The sequence below is a fragment of the Pongo pygmaeus genome, chromosome 3, assembly GCF_028885625.2.
Source record: "Pongo pygmaeus isolate AG05252 chromosome 3, NHGRI_mPonPyg2-v2.0_pri, whole genome shotgun sequence".
Taxonomy (NCBI): domain Eukaryota; kingdom Metazoa; phylum Chordata; class Mammalia; order Primates; family Hominidae; genus Pongo; species Pongo pygmaeus.
The window spans coordinates 112932567-112954240 of record NC_072376.2 but is presented as its reverse complement, the minus strand read 5'-3'; the positions used below and the strand labels follow the sequence as shown (position 1 = coordinate 112954240).

Here is a 21674-nt window from a genome sequence, read left to right as displayed (position 1 = left end):
AAGGCCGGTTTTAAAAGATGAGAAAGCGTTCATGAAAGAATTGACTCCTTGGAAGCCAGATTATTGTACCTATTCATTTTTCTAGCTCTAAGTTCAGACCTAATGAGGAGATTAAAAGACCCTCTGAAAAGTAATGAAGGGCTGTTTATTCCCTAAAGATAAATGCAAACATTGCATAGCCATTACAACAATTTTAAGCAATGATGGAATTCATTTTTCTTATCCTTATCATTTTCACACAGACAGGCAGAGCTAATAACTTGTCCTTGAAAATGAACCTTTGATTTCATTGATAAGAGACCTCAGCCCTGAGCAAAATGGACCATTGTGCCTTACCGAATTGAGAAAGGAATAAGCCATTAACCCTTAATTTTCTGGGGAAAACAACTGTATTAGGGTTCTCCAGATAAACAGAACCAATAGGTTGTGTATAGACAGCAAGAGCAAGAGACAGAGAGAGAGAGAGAGAAATAGATAGGTGGATGGGGGAGAGAGAGAGAGAGAGCAAGTGAGAACGAGAGAGAGAGAGCAGAAAGGGAGAGAAAGAGAGAGACAGATGTATTGTAAGAATTGGCTCATGTGATAATAGAGGCTGAGAGGTCTAAAGACTCAAGCCAGCTGATGGAGTAATTCCAGCCTGAGTACAAAAGCCTGAGAACCAGGGTCGCTGATGGCATAAGTTCCATTCTAAAAGTTGGCAGCCTCAAGCTCCAAGAAGAGCCAATGTTTCAGTTTGCATCCTAAGTCAGGGAAAGACCAATGTCTCAGTTCAAGAGAGTCAGGCAGAGGAAGTTCCCTCTTTGTTCTACCCAGGGTTTCAACTGGTTGGACGAGAGGCAACCAGTCAGGGAGGGCAATCTGCTTTGCACAGTATACTGATTCAAATGTTAGCCTTATCCAAAAGCACCCTAACAGACACACTCACAACAATGCTTGACCAAACATCTGGGCACCCTGTGGCCCATTCAATATGACACATAAAATTAATCATTACAATATTCCTACAGCAACTAGCGTAACTTGAAAGATCTCATCATACATATCTTTTTTACTTTCCTTAACTGTGTTTCAGAGTCTCAGTTGCATTGTGGTCATTACATTTGATAGAAAAACAAAGCCAGAACAGGTATTAGAAGTCCCACCGAACCTGACCAGAGGCCTTTGGAAAGAGGATGCTCCATCCTGTCTGAGCATGTTCACTGTGCTTGACACTCTTATCTTTGGGCATTGGCTGCTGAACCTCTAGGAACTTATATAAAGTGAAACATGAACCATTCTATAGGGAGTAGTTTATCTAAGTTTTCTAACTTTGAATGACAGAATCCTACTATTGTCGTTTAGTTAGGATCCACTCAAGCTAGAAATATACCTCTAGCAGAGTAATATCTAGATTTTTTTAACATAGGATTTTAGGATGTTTAGAAAATTAATTGAGAATAAAAGAATTCAATTATGGAATAAGAAATATATCAATGTATATGTGGTAGTGTCTGGTACAAACTTCTCCTTAGAAAATTGTACAGACTCCGGGTATGGCTAAGTGGTTTCTTATCTAGTTCAGAGATCTGCTGAATCTCAAAGTAGTGCTCTGCACTGTTCTTGCACCACCCTAGTCTGCACTGAAAAGTCATAAAAACTCACAGTCTTCACTGGTGAGCTGCCCAGCAATCACTTTAGGAAGCAACACATTTCCTGGTATTGCTAAAGGGGTATGGTTCTCCAATGAACTCTACGACATGCTTTATTTACTATATTAGGAATAATTCTCCCTGTCTCCTTGTGACTATCTGCATGGTCTGGTTTGACCTGTTGAAGGAAAGTGTTTGGCTTATTTTGATAAGAAAAAATGCCTTTTTGATTGAGGCCTAAATTGAAAATAGATTATATTTTATGTAACAAAAATAAGAGTCATGTCCTTATAACTCATTCCTACTGAAATGCAGCAGCTTAGGCAGCATAATTTTGGGGTTGATACCGCAGACTCTAGAGCTTGCATTCAAATCCTGGCTCTGCCACCTACTTGCTGTGGGGCCCTGGGCAAATGAATCTCTCTAGGTATCAGTTTCTACTTTGTAAAATGCAAATATTAATAATACGATAATTAAGTGTGTTAATATTTGTAAGACACTTAGAACAATGTCTGTCACCTAGTCTCTTTTAAGGGTTTGAAAATAAAATCCTTTTTAATGTTTTCATGTCTATATTCATGATGCAGGAGGAGGTGAGAATATCTCAAAACTTTCAGAATGCTAAGAATAGATTTTATTGATTCCATTGATAATGATGCCATAAGCAACTAAGATAAACAATTTAAAATCTATCGATTACATGGCATATTAGAAAGAAAACAGAAAGGATTTTGAGTCATATTTGGCTTATGGTTTAGCCTTGCACTTAATGTTAAATATATTACCTTATCTCTCTGAGCCACAGTATCTCTCATCTTTAAAACACAGGATTAAAAATGTTTGTTTAAGAATAAAATAAATTAGCACATATGGAATTAATTAGCACAGTGCCTCATTCACTCTCATCATATATAATTTTGTAAAAACTACTATTTAAATCAAAAAGAAAAATATATCTTTTTTCTACAACGAATATTTCTACAGAATTAAAGTAATCTCCATTCAGTTATTCCGTTATTTCTGGGTTAGAAGGTATTATTACCTCAGGTTACTAACATTGATGGCCCAAAGCAAAGCAAAGGAAATTTAAGGTAAGACTTTTTTTGCATTGCTACAAGAGTGCAACCAGGTCAGAAAGGTAAGGTCAGATGAGAGCGGGAATTAATTTTCATCATCTGAAGGCAGAAAATTCCTCCTGTGATATTTTACCTATGAAGTAGACAGGAGGCGCCATTGTGTGTGAAACTACATACTAGCCACAGATTGAAAAGAATCTAAAATCCTAAAGTTAGAGGAGACTCCAGGATTATATCAATATGTTCCCTTTCCAAAACACAGAATTGCATCAACTATAGTCATAGCACTTATTGTCTATACCACTCATGTATCACTTATATAATAGATTATTTTCCTCTCCAATAATAACAGCCCAGAGTAGACCTCATGTTCTCCTTTCCCTGAGTGTCAGAGTGCTCAGAGTCCGTTCTTGTGGCCAACACCAACGATTATGTTTATGTCAGATATTAACTCTTAGAAGGGGCCTGTTTACTTCTTCCATTTGCATTTGTTCTGATTTCTTATTTCAATTTCATTCATCTTATGGTCTGTATAATTGCTTAAGCTCCTCAAGTTCTTTTTATTAAGACTTGTAAGTAAAATTTAATAAACAATAACATAGTCTCTCCTATTTTGATCCTTGGTCTTTGCCATGCTGTTTTACTTGTTCTTTATTGCATGTTTCACATCTATCAATTTTGGGATATGCTTCTCACCTCCCCTACTAAAATGTGAGCTCCTTAAATGCAACAGCTACCTCTCATACTGTGTTGTGTTTTCTTCAACATTTAGTGGTGGACCTACTGTAGGTCTCTATTTTTGTTGTTGTTGTCGAATGAATGAGAAAAAATAATAATATCATGATTTTAAATATGTGCCAATCCCAATATTAAGATTAAAAGGTAATCTCATAAATTCACTTCATCTTTCTTAGTAGTCAATTCTGCTGCCAAGAAGTTTGTTTATACATTCAGTGATTAGTGATGGGCCCTACTTCCAGACACTGTTATAACATTTGGGAAATATGAGTGAGCAAAATAAAGATCTTTGCCCCAGAGGTTCTTATATTCTAGCAGGAAAAATAAACTATACCCAATAAAATAATAACTAACTAAATTATATAGTAAGTTAAAAGGCATAAGTGCTCTGAGAAAGAGAAAATGTGCAGCAATAGAGGAGGAAGGGATCACAAGCACTGGAGAGGCAGGGAAGGGTTTGCAAGATTGCAAAAAGTGGCCAAGGTAAGTCTCCCTGAAAAGAGTTGAGTAAATACAAGAAGGAAGTGAGTCACCCAATATGTGGAGGAAGAACATCCAGGCAGAGCTAGAACTTGAGGAGAGGCCTGGCATGTTTAAGGGACAGCATTAAGCAAGTGGGCAGAGTTGAGGCAGGGGATTTGCCAGGCAGATTACCTAGGGTTTTGTGGGCTATTGCATGGACTTCGGCATTTTCTCTAAGTGGAATGGTGAATCACTGAGGGCTTTGGGCAGCAGTGTTACATTAGCTGACTCATGTTTTATAACTCAGAGAGATGAAGAGACACTGTCAGCTGAAGAAAGGATACAGGAGAGAGAAGGTGGTGGCTTTGACCAGAGTGATCACAGGGTAGATGGCACAAAATCTCCAAAATCTGGATTTATTTCGGAGGTGAAGCCAATAACTATTCCTGATGATTGCGTGTGGAATAGAATAGAAAGAGATGAGCCAAAAATAGGTCTTTGGCCTGAGCAATTGGAAGGAATGTCTGCTCCAAGCTGGGATAGGAAGGCTTCAGATAGAGTGGAAATTAAAGTGTGGACATGTTGGGTTTAAAATGTCTATTACTTGCTAAGTAAGTATCCGGATTTATAAATCCAGAGCTCAGGAAAAGGTCTGGAATGGAAGTATAAGTTGAGGAATCAGTGACATTGGTGCACTTAAACCTTGAAATTGAATGAAATCTCCAAATAAATGAGGGTCATTAGAGATGAGGACCAAGGACTAAACCCTAGGGGACACTCCAAGATTATAATTTAGCAAGAAAAAGAGGGGAGAGATGTGGTGGCTCATGCCTATAATCCCAGCTCTTTGAGAGGCTGAGGTGGGAAGATCACTTGAGTTCGAGACAAGCCTCAGAAACATAGCAAGGTCCATCTCTACAAAAAAAAAAAAAAAAAAGAGAAAATTAGCTGGATATGGTGGTGCACACCTGTGGCCCTATCTACTTGGGAGGCTGAAGCAGGAGGATCACTTGAGCCCAGTAAATGAAGGCTGCAGGGAACTGTGACTGCCCCACTGCGATTCAGCCTGGAAGACAGAGCAAGGTTCTGTTCTCAATATAAAAAGAAAAATTAAAAAGATTTTAAAAAAAGAAATAGGAGGAACCAACCAAGGAGACAAAAAAGAAAAAAAAATCAATAGAGTCTGCTCTATTCTATTGGTAGCCACGTAAAGAAAATGTGATAAGGAGAAGAGAAAGATTTGTGTCAAAGGCTGAAAAGTTATTTTTTTAAACGGGACATGAATAATCTATCAAATTACAATTAGAGACCAGTTCCAAAGTGCTGGGATTACAGGCATGAGCCACCATGCCCTGCCCAAGATTTGTTTTAACTAAAAAAAAATTGGGGAGGGAAACTCGCAGAATAAAGAAGGATAGCATCGTAGTAATTTCAGGGATTTTGTATGCCCATAGATAGTCCCTTCAGAGCTTCACTCTGAGAATAACTCAAAATCACTACACACTCAAATTCTGAGGAGAGAACTTTGGTCATATAGTGACTCTGAAGTTGGATTAAAAAGGGGCATCTCATGACCACATGAAGTGGGGAAGGGGTGATTTTTCATAGGAAGAGTTAGGCTTCCAAAAAAAAGGGAAAATAAAAGGTTTAAACAAACAGATATTTCCCTTATGAACCAGTGCCCAAGTCTTCCAAGTCCAGTTTAAAATTCCTGAGGCTTCATTTCTGCTCCCAATAAGAAGTGGCCTTTTAAATACTTGCCAGGGAGACTGCTTTAATCTGAATGTTCAGAGAATCAGAGTTCAAGATTCAGTTAAAAGTACAAGGATTTTATTAGGGGAAAATACCTATGAGAGAAAAAATGCCCGTGAAGGGACAAGGAAAGTCTAGAAGAGCTACCAGACTGAAATGCACATCTGACATGGTGATAGGGAGAGAGAACAGGGATGCTGAGCAGAAGCATCTAAGCTGCCATGCATTCTAGGGGAGGTTCAGGAAGACCATCAGGGAATCCTCCAGTCCACATTCCTCCCAGGACAAGCCAGCCTTAATATTCCTGGAAGGTCCACTCACTGGCTGGGAGCAGCCTTAGAGAGACATGGCACCAGTACAAACAGAGAGATGGGTTTCAGAGGACACGTGGGTAACTTTGGTCACTTATGCTTTCTATAGTTGGAGTTCTGTGAGGAGCATTATTATGGCAATCACAGGTGCCTTGGGACATTGATAGGTCTTCTGTCTTTAAAACTCTTAATGATTTATTAAGTAATTGGTCTACAGTGACGTCCAAATATGTACCATTGTCAGATGCTGATGGGGTAAATTTGGACATACATTATTACAACAGACTTGACTCTGAGGGTCTCTGTCTCATCTGCTTGCTCAAAGTTCTGACCTGAAGCTTCCAGGCTGGACTTAAATCCTGAAACAACCTAACCACAAATTCAATAATCATAACAATCACCAAAAGTCAGGGTCCAAGAACAAATCTATGTCATCTAAGAGTACCATATTCTACTCCAGTTTCTCCAGTTCCTCTATTTCTTGACTAGAGCAAAGAAGCATCTGAAAACACAGAAGTGGCTGAAGTTCAGATATTTTCACTCTTAGAATTTTTGAGAAAATTAGACAAACTGACCTTGGTTGGGAGGTTCAACTCTCTAGGGGAATAATCATAATATAAGCATAGAACATTATTATTATATATAATACATACATATTAATATCACATTCCCTTCTAAGCAGTTTAAATTTATTTTTACTCATATAATTTTCACAATACCATGATGTAGAACTATTATAATCTCCATGTATATATGTGGAAACCTAGGCACATAGAGGTTAAGCAACTTGCCCAAGATTCCACAGGGGTAAGTGCTAGAGTCAGATTTCTACCCAGGTATCCTGTCTTCAGAATCGTGCTCTTAGCCACTCTGCTATAGCTCTCCTATACTTCCTCTGGCAATGCTATTTTGTTAGTAATGTAGGATAATACAGTCTCAACAAAAACTGTGTAGATCATCAGCTCTGAGTATGTCATGGATTCCGCATCTTAGTCACAGAAAGCACAACTTTAGGCTCACATTTTATGGATTCAGCCAAGTACCATAATTTCAGCAATATGATCATGCTAAAAAAACAGAGCTTCCCAAACTGTAGGTTAATTTCCATTATTGGATCATGACCAGTAATTGTGTGTGTGTGTGTGTGTGCTGGATTCAGAAATAATTTCTTAACTGAAGGTTGCAGTTTAAAGAAAAACAAAACAAAATTTTAAAGTATTTGTTCAAGCAGCCACCAAATCTTTCTACTATGAAGTCTTAACATTTTGGCCTACCCATGGGTCATTAGCAATAACCATTGGCACTGGGCAATCAACACGTTTTAAGCAGGGAAGCTGGGAGTCTGTTCTGACCCAGACGGATTACACTCAGTCCTGAGGCTGCCATTTAGCCTGTCTACAAGAAGATAATAAGGTAGGACAATTAAACCCTTGGAAAATCCCAAAAGGATTAACATCATTGGTTATTTAATCAGCCACCTTCTTCTCCACCAAGACAACTGAAAGAGCATTCATCCTCACTAAACTACTTGACACTGGAAAAGGCAGCTGAAAGTACCAAGGTTTCAGCTAGTTCCCACTCTTTCATTTAATATTCCTTTTTCTGCCTGCTTAGTGCACTAGCCTGATATTTTTCTTTGTTCTTATGGGCATATATCTAGCTTCCACCCACAGATCTCTTGCATGGCAAGAACAGTACAGACTCTGAACATTATTCTTCACCCACAGATGTCAAAAATGCATGAGCATGCAGTGTGTGCTGGGATGTGGGTGGTGAAGAAGGAATGAGCCAAGGCAGTCATAGAAATATCAATTTCTTTGGTGCAATTATACATGGCCTCAATACGCCCAAGGAGCCATAATCATAAGAAGTGCCTCTTAGTGTCAGCTACATTTGACTGCACACCCCCTGTGGCCAGAGCTCCATGTTGGGTGTGTGGACAAGTATGGCCCTCACACTCTAGGAACTTGCAATTCAGTGAAGAGGCAAGGCAAACAGGCATGATTTAAATAGAGCACTTCATACTGCACGAGAAAGAGAATAAATTTTCAAAAAATTTTCAAAGTACAAATTGTACTTTATTCCAAATTCACAAGAATAAATGTTTTCAACTTATACAACACTTAATTATTTATATTTCCTTTAAACTTATTGACAGCTATGGATTTTGAATAGTAGATTTTTACTTATAATTTTTGCTTCAGTCCTTCTGATTGAAGATGGCAAATGTTAACTAAACAAACAAATAACGATAACAATAAATTTTTAATTTATATTTTCCTTGGAAAAAAAAGAGCCTGGATGCTAGTGAAAAAAACAGTCAAGTAGAAGTTACTGTAGAAAAGGCACATAATAAAACCAGCTGCTGAACTTTAGGGATGAAAATGAAGGAGTCTTCTTTGATTTTTCCTCAATTCTTCTAACCAAAGCCTCAACTGCAATTTTTTTCTCTTTGATCACTGATAAATACTATAAAATCTGAAGTCCTGTGCAGTTATGACCATTTTAACTATGTGTGATAGAAAAAAATCACTATCACCCAAAGTTATATCTGAAATTTGAAAAATGCTTTTGCATAGATTTACATCCCACAAGAGTCTTATGCAGTAGGTTATACAGGCTGTAATCTATGCTAAAAAACTTACTGAAGTTTTCTTGGAGAGTTCCTGAAGATGTAAAACTGATACTCAGGCTTTGTGATTCTAAATTTAATTATCTTTCCAGGAAGAATGGATGAACTTATGGTTTAGTGTTATGATTGCATTTATCCTACTATTTGACAATAAATAGTTTTCACAGATCTTCAGAAAAGCAAACTGTTTGAATGTGCAAAGAAATCCCATATGAAGGCTTAATACCATAGCCTGATTCTGCATTTGTAATTTTCATACAGGTAGCATTCTACAACCAGATGCATCACCTTCTGAAACTGGTACATTATCCTCAATACCAGTTACAATTCCAGAAAACACCTCACAGTCTCAAGGTATGATATCTGTGTGCCTGAGTGGAAATCTGCTCTACCTGATCCTTTCTTCACCGAAACCCTAACAATCTTGACTCACAAAACAGAGCTCCTTCAGAATGAGACTGAATCTTTTGCACTTGCAGCATCATACCTACAAATCATGGCTGTTTCCTTAAAGGAGGGTGGAGGGAGGACTGCAAGGATTGGCACATGTTAACCAAAAGTGACTTGTTTTTTTCTTTCTTAAAGTAATAGGCACTGAGGGTGGAAAAAATGCAAGCACTTCAGCAACCAGCCGGTCTTATTCCAGTGAGTAACAGCAGTACCTTCATTCATGGCAGTAGATACGCAGAATGTTTGAAAGTGACCAGTAAAGGAGAGGAATCAGATTATGGGCAGCCTTTTCTCAACTTTACTGAGCCTGCAATCCCATTACAATCCCATCTAACTGCTGCCTGCTCTGAAAATTTCCCACAAGTGAGTCTTAATGACCAAAGAAAAGAAAAGAAAAAAAAGAAAGAAAGAAAGAAAAGAGAAGAAAAAAAAAAGCACAGTTTGGCAATTTTTTTCTTAGTTTAGTGTTTAGCAATTACGATCAAGGGCCAAGGATGACTTGATGGGACTAGTTTCAGATAAGCCAAAATGCACAGGTAGAGGTCCCCATAAAAGTGAATTATTTCCAAATTGTCAGGTTGTATACCCTGAATATATTTCATTTTTGTCAAGTAAATAATTAAAATAATAAATAAATTATATCAAAAAATGAATTGTTTGCGTTCATAGAACATTAAAAACGGCCTTTAAGAAATGTTCCATTTTAACTAAAACCTATATATGTCATATAACATTTATGTGTGTGCTAAGACCGAATACAGAATATTAAATAACTTCCTTATTAATTAAAAATAAAAAGACTATATTCAAAACTGTTATTATAAAAGGCTGTATTAAGTTTAGTTAAACCCATTCCATTAAATAAGTCATCGTAGAAATTACTGACCTGCTGTTTCACGGCGTCTTCATTTTGGGAGGCAATAATGATTTCACCTAAGGTCTATTAAGAAATCAGCAGAACTTACTTAAAACAAATATTTAACTCTGACAATGGAAGTGTAAACCATCCTACAGATGAATTGGAGAATAAGTCTCACCCCTGATCAATATATAAGGAGTACACATGCAAGCAAATATGCTAAACTAATAGTCATCTTAATTTCCTTCAGTTGTGTGTCTATGACAGCTCTCTTGCTTTTATCACAGTACTTTTAACCTTGGAAATAACCATCAGAAAAGAAGGAAGGAAGGAAGGAAAGAAGGAAGGAAGGAAGGAAAGAAGGAAGGAAGGAAGGAAAGAAGGCAGGCAGGCAGGCAATACTCTTCCTCTTAATACAAATATGAAAAACTCACCCTAAGTTACTGCAGCAACATCACTCCCCCAAACAGACACACATACACATATCTCTCTTGAATCATGTTCATTTTCAAGAATCATCTTCACTGTGATATCTACTTACATTATTTTATGCCTTTTCTAGTTTTAAGATATTATTATAGAAAGAAATTTGTGAGTGTTTTAGAAAGCCAGCATTAGGACTAAAGCAATCCCAGTTGGGTTATATATATTTTGGTAACTTCATTATAAAGTACTAAAAAATGTAATGAGTGAATGTGGATTTAATTATAATCTAGAGTACATCTTCTACTTCTCCAGTCTCCCATCTCCCCACTTCTTCAGTCTCCAGGAAGATGGGGGCACTCTCTCTGAGGTTGGAATTTTGTTTCAGAAAGGTTACAAGACTGACATCAAGTGGTTATGTCAAAGATGACAACTAGAGCAAACCCCATGAATCAGAGGAATCTTTGCCTAAAATATAATGTTTTTAATAGAATGGTATTTAAAGAAGAAAGGAAGCACTCATCCTTTTGCTCACTTACCAAACTATCGCTGTGAAATTCAGCAGCCACTCTAATTGACAATGTCTCTCATTCTTTTTAGGTATTATTTTGCCGGTGGTTATTGCTTTGATTGTAATAACACTTTCAGTATTTGTTCTGGTGGGTTTGTACCGAATGTGCTGGAAGGCAGATCCGGGTAGGTAACAGTGTTTTGTTTTGTTTTCCTGAAAGAAGAATGAATGCTCAGTTTAAACTTGATTTTAAATTCTTAAAGGGAGAGAAGAGTTATAGAAAGAAATGAAATGTCGTATTTCCTGATCACAGAAACAAAGGACGAAGGGCACAGACACCCACTGAATGCTAGTGAATTGCAGAGTGGCAATTAAATATTATTAGTAGAAATTATCAAATATGGGGAAATTCTTTTTAATAAAATAGCCAAAATTTTGTGGGTGGTCAGGAGAATATCGTAGTAAAGAGCGCATAAAAATGACATAACTTGTCTATGGTAAAGATTAACTCCATTTCTGTGTAACAGAAAATAAAGAGAGGGATTGCTAAGAATTCAGCTCAGGGGCCCGTAATCTCAAAAAATGTTCTGTGACTAATTTCTCTCCTGGGAGACACACCCAACGAAAGTATCTTCCAAGACCATGTTATATTTTTTATCCTTTTTAAAAATAAACTTTCTATTTTAGAGTAGACTTAGAGTTATAGGGAAGCTGCAAAGATAGTACAGGGAGTCACCACACCTAGTTTCCCTTATTCCCTTATTAAGATCTGATGGTATGCTTGTCACAATTAGTGAACTAATACTGATAAATTATTGTTAACTAAATTCTGATTTGTTTTAGTCTTTACTCAGTCTTTTTTCTGTTCCAGGAAATTTTCCTCTTCTTTACTCAACCTTCACCTAAATACCTTCAACTCCCATGGCTCAGCTGTCATGTTACCTTAATTCCAAACTATCCACTTCACAGCCCAGCCCTGGCCGTATAATGTAGTAGCATGTATCCATGCCCTCATCCATACTATTCCTTCTGGAATATCCAGCCCACCTCTTACCTTTCATAACACACCTAATCTCCAACTTACCCATTAGGACTCAACTCAAACACAAATTTACTGTATCTTTTTATAACACACCACTTCTTCAAGCAGAATGAATTCTACCTTTAATTGTAATACTACAGATTTGGATTATATCATTTATCATACCATAGTACAGTTACTTATTTCTCCATGTGCCTACCTCTCTTGAAAGTCAGGCAACCCTTCCAAGTCACAAATCACATATTGTTCACATTGCATGGTACCTAATATACAGCAGGCCCTTACTATATGCTTATTGAGTTACATTTTTAAATGTACAGTAAATAGAATTCTCCTTCCCCACTTTAATTCTAAATATGAAAAAAAAAATCTAAGTCTCATAAACTGTTAGAAGGTAAAAAGCAATTATTTTTATAAGGAATATAAGTTGCATTATTCTTTGTTTACCTCATGGACAGTGTGCCCCCCAGGACACTAATGAATGCTATCCCTAAAGCCACCTGCTCACCATGCATTGCAAGGACAGTTGTAGTATGATCGCGACAGTACCAAGAGAAGCTAGGAGACCAAACCAGCAGAGTTCATTTTAGCTCTTGGTGAAAAGTAAAAACAAATCAATGCCTTTTCCTTTGGGAATTAGTGAATAAACTTCTTCATGTCTGAAACATGTCTCCTTGTTCAGTTTTCAGAGGGGAAACAGCATTTTTATAAGTCAGTTTAATTTCTCTAAGTTTCTGAACTACCTGCCAATCCTGTCTTTTACTGGAAATCGGTTATCCAAATTGAAGCCTGTGAGTGTTGAGAATGCAGGATAGGTAAAAATTAATGTGCTAAATTTATTTGTAAAAATATGCTATACTAAAAATTACTTTACATAGGAAGATTTAAGAATACATTATTTGAAAAGTTGACCTTTTCTATTAAAGTGGCTTCTATGGATGTGTAAAGTTCCTACCACTATGGATAGCTATTCTGAAGACATGGGTATTTTAAAGTCAAGTTTGGCAATTTGTACAATTAGCCAAATCTTTTTGGTGGTTGTTAACTTTGTTTCTGAGACAGAATTTACAGCACTGTTATCATTAAATTAGCACCATTAAATACCTGCAGTTAATCCCTCTTCAAGTATGTGGGAGAGACTTTATCTAGTTTGGGAAATTAGTAAAACCATTCTGCTCTGTGGAAGACAACATGAATCAGAGATTTCAATAAGAAATGAAGCTTATCTGGACAAGGTTGACAGTGGACTGAGCTTTAACCAAATAAGAATGGTATATATGCAGAAAATAGTCTGTTGGCTTGCCTCTATCTGCTAATAAGACTATCGCTGTAGTTTCCTAGGGAAAAAATATTAAAACAGGCATATAAAAATCTCAATACATTTTGCTGGAGAGAATGCGGAGAAAAGGGAAACCTCGTACACTGTGGGTAGAAATGTAAATTAATACAACCACTATGGAGAACAGCTTGGAGGTTCCTCAAGAAAACTAAAAATACAGCTACTATATGATCCAGCAATCCCACTGCTGGGTATATATGCTTAACACAGGAAATCAATATGTCAAAGAAATACCTGCATTCCCACATTTGTTGCAGCACTGTTCACAATAGCCAAGATTTGGAAGCAACCTAAGTGTCCATCAGCAGATGAATAGATAATGAAAATGTGGTGCTTTTACACAGTGACGTCCATTCAGTCACGAAAAAGAATGAGATCCTGTCATTTGCAACAACATGGATGGAACTGGAAGTCATTATGTTAAGTGAAATAAGTCAGGCACAGAAAGACAAACTTCCCATGTTTTTATTTCTGGAAGCTAAAAAATCAAAACAATTGAAGTCATAGAGCTAGAGAGTAGAAGGATGGCTACCAGAGCTGGGAAGGGTAGTGGAGGGGATGTGGAGATGGTTAATGGGTACAAAAATATATGAAGTATGGATAAAACCTAGTATTTGACAGCGCAACAAGGTGACTATAGTCAATAATAAACTTAATGATACATTTTGAAATAACTCAATGAATATAATTGGACTGTTTGTAATACAAAGGATACTTGAGGGGATGGATACACCACTGCCATGATGTGATTGTTATGCATTGCATGCCTATATCAAAATCTCTCTTATACCCCATAAATATCTACACCTACTATGTACCCACAAAAATTATAAATGAAAAAAATCAACTCATTTTAAAACAGGGCTATTAGCATCACAGGTGATATTGTATATGATACATAGGAATCAAAAAATGCTGTTAAAACCTTACTGATGGAGCAAAGATGAGGTTAAGTCTAATTGGTGAGCAGCATATGGTGCCATGGGTTAAATCCTAGGGATTAAGAGTTATGATGGGATATCTTAACCAAGATGACAGAAATAGAAGCCGCCAAAATACAAGTGGAAGTTAAGGTCTTTATAAAACAAGGATAGTCAAAGCCAGGAGAATTATATTCAAAGGGCATATTCAATGACGAGATTTAGATTAGATATGAAAGGAAATCTAAGAAACAGAAGCTGAGTAGCAATGGAATAAAACCAGAGCAAAGGAGCACAACAAGGGGAACCTTATGCAATCACATTAAACAGTTGGCCTGATTGGCTATAGATTAATGCAAGATTTGATCACCAACATTCACTCCAGCGAGGCCATGTCCTTGTGCAGAATGAATCATTCTGAGTTCTCACTCTAAACCCCAGGTGTTTTCTACCAGACAGTTGTGAAGCGGCCTGGCAAAGAGAACAAAAGATTAGTTGCAGCTAGTAGCCTCTGTGACATTTTGCAGGGCTCTTTTGAGAGGCTGAATCAGTGGGTTTAAGATACAATTAGATATAGTATCTACCTTGTAGCTCACCACAAACACAGTGATTTGTATCCCAAAAAAGAACAATGTATAAAGGAAAGTCAAAGCTTCAATTCTCCGGCATAAAATCTTCAATACTTTTAATAGAATTTTTTCAGAGATACTGAAATAAACAGACATTTTCTGTTGTCCATGGGATATGCAATAATGAACAGTAATTTCACATAGTGATATGAAGCTACAAGATCAAGATTAGTCCAGAACTAAGTTTAGTGGACTTGGCCTAATTAGGACTATCCCATGAGTGCCAGGATAAGTATTAACCATACCTGAGGAAATGGCTTGGCAAGGGGAAAATTAAAATGTTTTAAAATGACTTAGAAACATCTCTGCATAGAAAAGAGTGGACAGCAGGTGAGGGGGGTACAGGGGCTTGCTCAGATTTTTGGTAGCCAACTTCTTTGCAACTCTAACAACTCCGTCTTCTCCTAGGCACACCAGAAAATGGAAATGATCAGTAAGTAAGCCCATATCATCTTTTGGTTAGACCCTGCCATTTATGTAGTGAAAATTATTGTTACTCTACTTATACTTTTTTGGATTATTTCTAAAGTGTAGAAAATCTACATATTGGCTTTGACTGTTTGTCAGAGCTCTCTCCATTTAACAGAGAAATTCCAAATGTAAGATCACGTTTAATCTTAGAATGGTAAAATAGGAAATAAAAAGATGAAATGGAAAAGTAGAAGAATGAATATAATTATGAGGGAAAATATCATAGAAAAAATACCTAGGTTTTTAAATAGTTTCCCAGTGAAATTTTTAATATGTTTATCACAGGGAAAATTGTGCTTCTACCTTGAGCCAGTTCTCAGTGCCTTTAAGGTAGATGGCTGTTTCACTTTGACTTGATTAAAATAAAGCAGATTTTAGCAATCCAGGCAACTGTAACAACCAAGGTGCTGCAAAGAGACATGATGAATTGTTTTTCATGTCAAAACAAACCCTGTTTTCCTTGTTGACAGGAATTTGTGGTCTACCTTTATATAAGTGTTTTTATGTTTCATAAGGTTGTAAACTTTAGAAATAATGCTACATTACTATTCATATGACTTAGAGACTCCTGAGATGTCCAAAGGAAATAATTAGAGTTTGAAACTCTTTTGGATAGATGAGAACTCTTGATTAAAATAGGCAGTTCAGATACTGTACTACAGTATCTCAGGACTTCAGGAAAAGAAATATCGCCAGAATTCAGCATAAGCCCAAAAGGCTTGTAAACATTTCTATGTCCTCCTCTCCATAATTCAGAATTGGAGACATGTGCAATATGGACCTTGTGCCAAGTGTTTCACACAACTCAAACTAATTTTTAATTTATTTGACAATCACCACTATAAGAGAGTGGCAGGGATTTATTGGCTTGATTCCAGGAAAAGTAAAAATTGCTAAAAAGTATATGTGTATTTTTATGAGAAAAGACAAAGTTCTTGCCATGGAAATATATATATATATATATACACACACACACAGGCATATACATGTATATATATATATACACACACACATATATATATGCATATGTATCTTCATCATTCTGTTTGTGTCACAATACTTTCACAAACATACAATGCTGATTACTGTGGTGCTAATTTAATGTTTTTTGTTTCAAATAGACCTCAGTCTGATAAAGAGAGCGTGAAGCTTCTTACCGTTAAGACAATTTCTCATGAGTCTGGTAAGTTTCCAGACAAGTTGATTAGATGAAAATTAGTTATTTTAGAATCTAACTATAACCTCGGATTTTGTTCATGTGAAACATAAACAAAAGGCCTAACTTCTTTAGAAATAGCCAATTACTGTCAATAAATGTAAAATTCTCCCATGAAGGAAAGAAAAATCTTACCAATTTGGTAAGATTATTGGACTGTGTGGCCTTTAGAGGTTGCTTTCTACAGATGTGTGGATGTGTAGATGGCTGGAGGCATTTCCTATTCTGCAGGAGTGGCAGAAAGATCACAAAATTTGTTAACAAGTTTTTAAATTATTGCTGTTGTTTTGTTTCATTTTGGTGCTGGCTATGTAGTCACATATGGTCAAAAAGTCAAAAAAACTGGTCATCAGTTAAAATGTAAATCATGTTTTATATCATTTATATACCTTTAATTGAGCCTCTCCATAAAGGTAAAATATAATATTCTATTGATGTAATGTGAATTTTTCCAGTTTCTTAGGTATGTTCATTTGATTGGAATTGTAAAAGTCTTTCAAAATATAGGTATGATTTGTGTCAAGAACAATGAAAAAATGTGATGCTAGATAGCTTTTCAAAATTAAAATCATGGATTTTTCTTTGTTTTGAGTAGATCAGACATTTAAACCATTGATATCACAAAACAGATCAATTAAAAGCAATTATTAGTTTTATAAAATAATCTGGCTGGCAGCTGTGGCTCATGCCTGTAATCCCAGCACTTTGGGAGGCTGAGGCGGGCAGATCACCTGAGGTCAGGAGTTCAAGACCAGCCTGGCCAACATGGTGAAACTCTGTCACTACTAAAAAATACAAAAATTAGCTGGACATGGTGGCGCATGCCTGTAATCCCAGCTACCCTGGAGGCTGAGGCAGGAGAAATGCTGGAATCCGGGGGATGGAAGCTGTAAGATCGTGCCACGGCATGCCAGCCTGGGTGACAGAGGAGCGAGACTTCATAAAAAAAAAAAATAAAAATATAAAAAACCACGTGGGTCTAATTTAAATATCATGTTACATTAATACATTTACAATATCCAATTCCCCAATTGAATAAGCTATATTATAAATATTTCTGGTGGCTCAAAATAATTTTGTAAAACAGAAAACTATAAATATTGTCCCAAATCAAGAGCAAGATATTAAAGGCTAAAAGTGTTCTGAATTTCATGTATAAATTCAAACTAGAACAAACGGCAAGAGGCAAACAGAAGAGGTGAAGAGCAAGAACAGCTGAAGCCTGCACAGGAATGCTGAAACCCCTCACATGAGCCATCTTATTTTAGGAGAGATCTCCTTTACTCTTGCATCTCTTCCACTCTCCAATACACATATTTCCTTTATTCCCATACTATACTTTCTCTCAGGAGGAACCATCTGAAGGGGGCAAAGGAGCAAAATGTACCCATAGAGTGGTTAGAAGCCACTCACAGTTTTCTCCTGGCTATTCACCAGCCTTTACTAGGTACCCAGGCCTATTCTACTAGCAGGGAAAAGGGCAAAAAAAAAAAAAAAGTGCTCAAGCAGGCTAAATGTGAACCAGTCCTGAGTAAGCACATGAGAGATCCTAAGCGTGACTACACGATTTATCAAGAAAAGACCTCAGAATCTGCCTGTGGCTTGCAAGCAGGCATCACACATACTCCAAACACTCTGCAGTCATGTTGGCTCTCCAAGTGGTGAATTAGGGTGCTAAACATACCTGGAAGTGCCCTGTGTAGAAGCTCCTGGCTCTCCTTGTGAGGAGGATGCTGGGATCAGTTTTCTACCACCCATTTCTACCAAAGAAATGGAACAACTGACACTAGAGTCATGACTTCCAGCAGGGGGAAAACCTCAGAGAACCTTGTGTTTCTTCGTTGCAAATGTAATAGCAGACTCTAAGGCCTGGGGAAAATTCTATGTAGGCTCTCTCCCAGTCTCATGGTGACCATAGCAGTAAGTGGAATAGACGGTGGCAGACTAGTTAAATAGACCCTTAGTCCACCTAACTTCCTTTTCTTCAAAAATAACTTGTCAGGTCACAGGTCTAAGAGGGAGATATTATCATGGAAATAGTAAGATATATTCTCGGGTACTTTTATTTCTGCCAACTTCAATTTAGAAATTGCATTGCTTTTAGCAAAATAACCTCTCAAAGGGCAACCCAGATGATTACCATGGAAAATATTTGGTGATAAGGCAACACTGAAATTGATGATTCAGAGAAGACTTCAGTAGCCCAGAATTTATCATCTAAAATATAATGCTATCCAAATGCTCCTTGTACTACCACAATTTTTATTCAAGTCTATCATTAACAGAACCTGGTGGCTCCCCAAACACTAGCAAACAAATTTCTTCCCACTGCATTTCAAAATGTATTCAAATATCTTTTCTTTATAATGCTATGCTCACTACACTCAAGAGAAATTACATTACTAAAATTATTTTTACTTAAGTAACTTCTCTTGCCTAATACTGACATCTTTCCTAAAAAATAAGTAGAAAAAAAACTTAAATGGTTAGGTTTGATACAAGTTCACAAGCTTAACTCAATTTTTCTACTGCTGCCTATATAAAAATTTTTAGAAATTTTTAAAATACAGAAAACAATTGATAGAACAAATATCTGACCACCAGCTACTCAGAATTGATGGCTGTTACAATTTACTTTATTTGTTTCAAGACCTAAGAAATACAATGTTAATTAATGAGCATAGATGGGTAACACAATGAAATTTGAGCTTCAGTGGTCATAAAAATTATTTGAATCTGTCATTGCTTCAGTGTAGAAACCCTGGACATTTTACTTTGGTACAGACCAATAAACAATGTTTCCAAGGAAACAGCCCTCTGCAGCCACCCACTTTTAGGGAAAATGCCAGTGGATGCCAAATCTTCTGGTTTTCTAGAAGCCTCAATGAGCCACAGTTAAAGTTCTGGTCATTTTCTCCAGGGAAGAGAGTTCTTTGACCCCAAATCCCTCTTTTTCAATTAGGTCATGGAGTAAGTAATATGGTTGATGTTCATCCATCCATACTCCCTGCTTGCTTTAAATATATTCTTCATTGAATAAGGTCTTCTGCTGAAATTGTAACTCATACATGTTTAAATTTGGAACTCTCTTAAATGTAAAAGAGAAAGCTTACTAGGGTATAACAAGAAGATGCTTTCAGGAAAAAAATGGGCATCAAATGTTGCAGATCAAGGAGTCCTTTATAAGAACATATAAGCTACTCCTCAGCTTTAGTAAGCGATCTTGTCAGGTTAAACATCACCATGATTGACTAAAAAATGTATGTGTGACATGCGTTTTAAACATGATTCTTATTTATATCATCTCAGACAGTTAATACACATTATCTCACTTTTAATATGTCAAGTCATATAAATTATAAAGAAAAATCTTGAAATTAGAAATATATGACTCTACGAAGAAGAAAAACATTGCATCACTAAACTTAGCTTCAAGGCATCAGTTGATTTTGAACCATTTAGAGTAAGAAAAATCAGATCTGAATTCATTAGAATATTCCTCTACTTGGAAGACTCTGATAAGTAATAACCTAAGATTAAGTTCAAACACCTTAGCATGTCTGCAACACCTTCCATGATGTGCCTGCCTTCTCTAGCTCAGTTTTGAAAGCACTTGATATACAGTAATAATGCATATCTCTCTGACTTCATTCATTCCCTTCCCTGTCCCCTGACTGTCTCTCTCTCTGAACCCAGCTTTCTAGAAGCAAGAGTCTCTTGCTCTCCTTTGTCACGTACGCTTACCCCTCTAATGGTAATTACATATGATTAATATGTCATTAGCAAACTAATCAGTGTGCTATGGCAATTACTCATTAAGTGCATAGTCATCTTTGTTTGCTTATTTATTTTTACAAATAAAAGTTCATTAACAACAAAAAAATGGACCACAGAGTAAAAATGAACAAAACATTCACAGATTTATAAAGCCATATGTAGAATCCTCTTCTGTCCCCAGCCCTTCAATATTTGTCTCATTATCTACATTTCCACCAAAGTTTCCTTGACTGTTTCAACTGCAAATGGTCTTTCCCTCATTTTAACATGTTGTTAATTTGGCAAATTAACATATATTACTGCCTTTTAATATTTCTTCATGGCTGAAACTACCATTTTAATATTTGACCAGATTATGCATAATGAAAAATAGAAAAAAGTAGAGAATAAAAAGAATTTAAAACTACCCATGAAACAACCTTCATACAACCACTACTGGCATGTGATATATTTCCCTCTGGATTTTTTTGTTCACTAGATATGTGTGTGGATTGTTTTCTTTTACTATAAATATCATTATTCTTGTTACTGATATCATATTGTTATTAAATTTTTCTCAAAATTTCTAGTCTGTCAATTAGACAGACCTTGAGGAAGAATATTAAGAATTGTAAAGATTTTCAATGACTTGCTTTGCATGACTTCTGGCAGATGCTAGGGGATGAATCAATATTTATTTTATTTACTTCTCATTCCAGTACTTCATAGCCATGGGTTCCAAGCAGGCGCTGTGTGTTTTGCAAAATGAACAATAGTTAGCAAAAGATTGCCTTGGAGCAGGGGCTGGGGGTGCTGCAGAACTATGCCCAACATTTGTCAGAGCATAGAACCAAAGGACCTCTTGAAGAGGAGTCTTGAATTTGTTCTCCTCAGAGGTCTCTGGCACTATTTATTATTGCCGTGATGGTACAAGTAACAGGTGACATCCTCAGAGTACCCAGAGGACAGATTTCCTAACAACTGGCAGACAAAAGCTGGAGCAAAATGATGAGAATTATTCTAAAAGCTGGAGATTTGACCTATATTGCTTTTATATTATGTGACTGAGGTTGATACTAGATTCTACCTGAAGGACACAAGTAATGCGAAATATATTGGTCATGAATCCAGTGGCATGTGAAAAATACTTGGGGCCTCTCAGCTTGCCACCATCCTAGATTAATATTTCTCTGTATATTGGATGGTGGAATAGCACTGGGATTTTGAGTAATGGCACCTGCGCTGCTCTGTATATCACCCAAGTGTTCACATTGGCCTATAAATTCATTTTCACAAAACCCTCACTGAATTATTTAAACAGAAGGACCCTAGAATGTCTTCCTGATAAAATGGCACTTTAAATACATGACATGGGCTTGCTTAGGCAGAGCCAGCTCATGTAACAAGCAAAAATCAGTACTTACTCCCCAGGGTTTCTCTAATGTTATCATCTCCCAAC

General features: G+C 36.7%; 1 protein-coding gene across 2 annotated transcripts in view; it reads left to right on the top strand.

Annotated features, from left to right (window-relative positions):
• The window catches only part of EMCN (endomucin), a 130028-nt gene that overhangs the window by 95040 nt on the left and 13314 nt on the right, over window positions 1-21674 (top strand). For both annotated transcript variants that reach the window (XM_054485818.2, XM_054485819.2), the window contains 5 exons: window positions 8861-8953; window positions 9185-9244; window positions 10932-11027; window positions 15181-15205; window positions 16365-16426. In XM_054485818.2, coding sequence (XP_054341793.1) covers window positions 8861-8953; window positions 9185-9244; window positions 10932-11027; window positions 15181-15205; window positions 16365-16426 — 336 coding nt within the window. The remainder of the gene's footprint in view (window positions 1-8860; window positions 8954-9184; window positions 9245-10931; window positions 11028-15180; window positions 15206-16364; window positions 16427-21674) is intronic.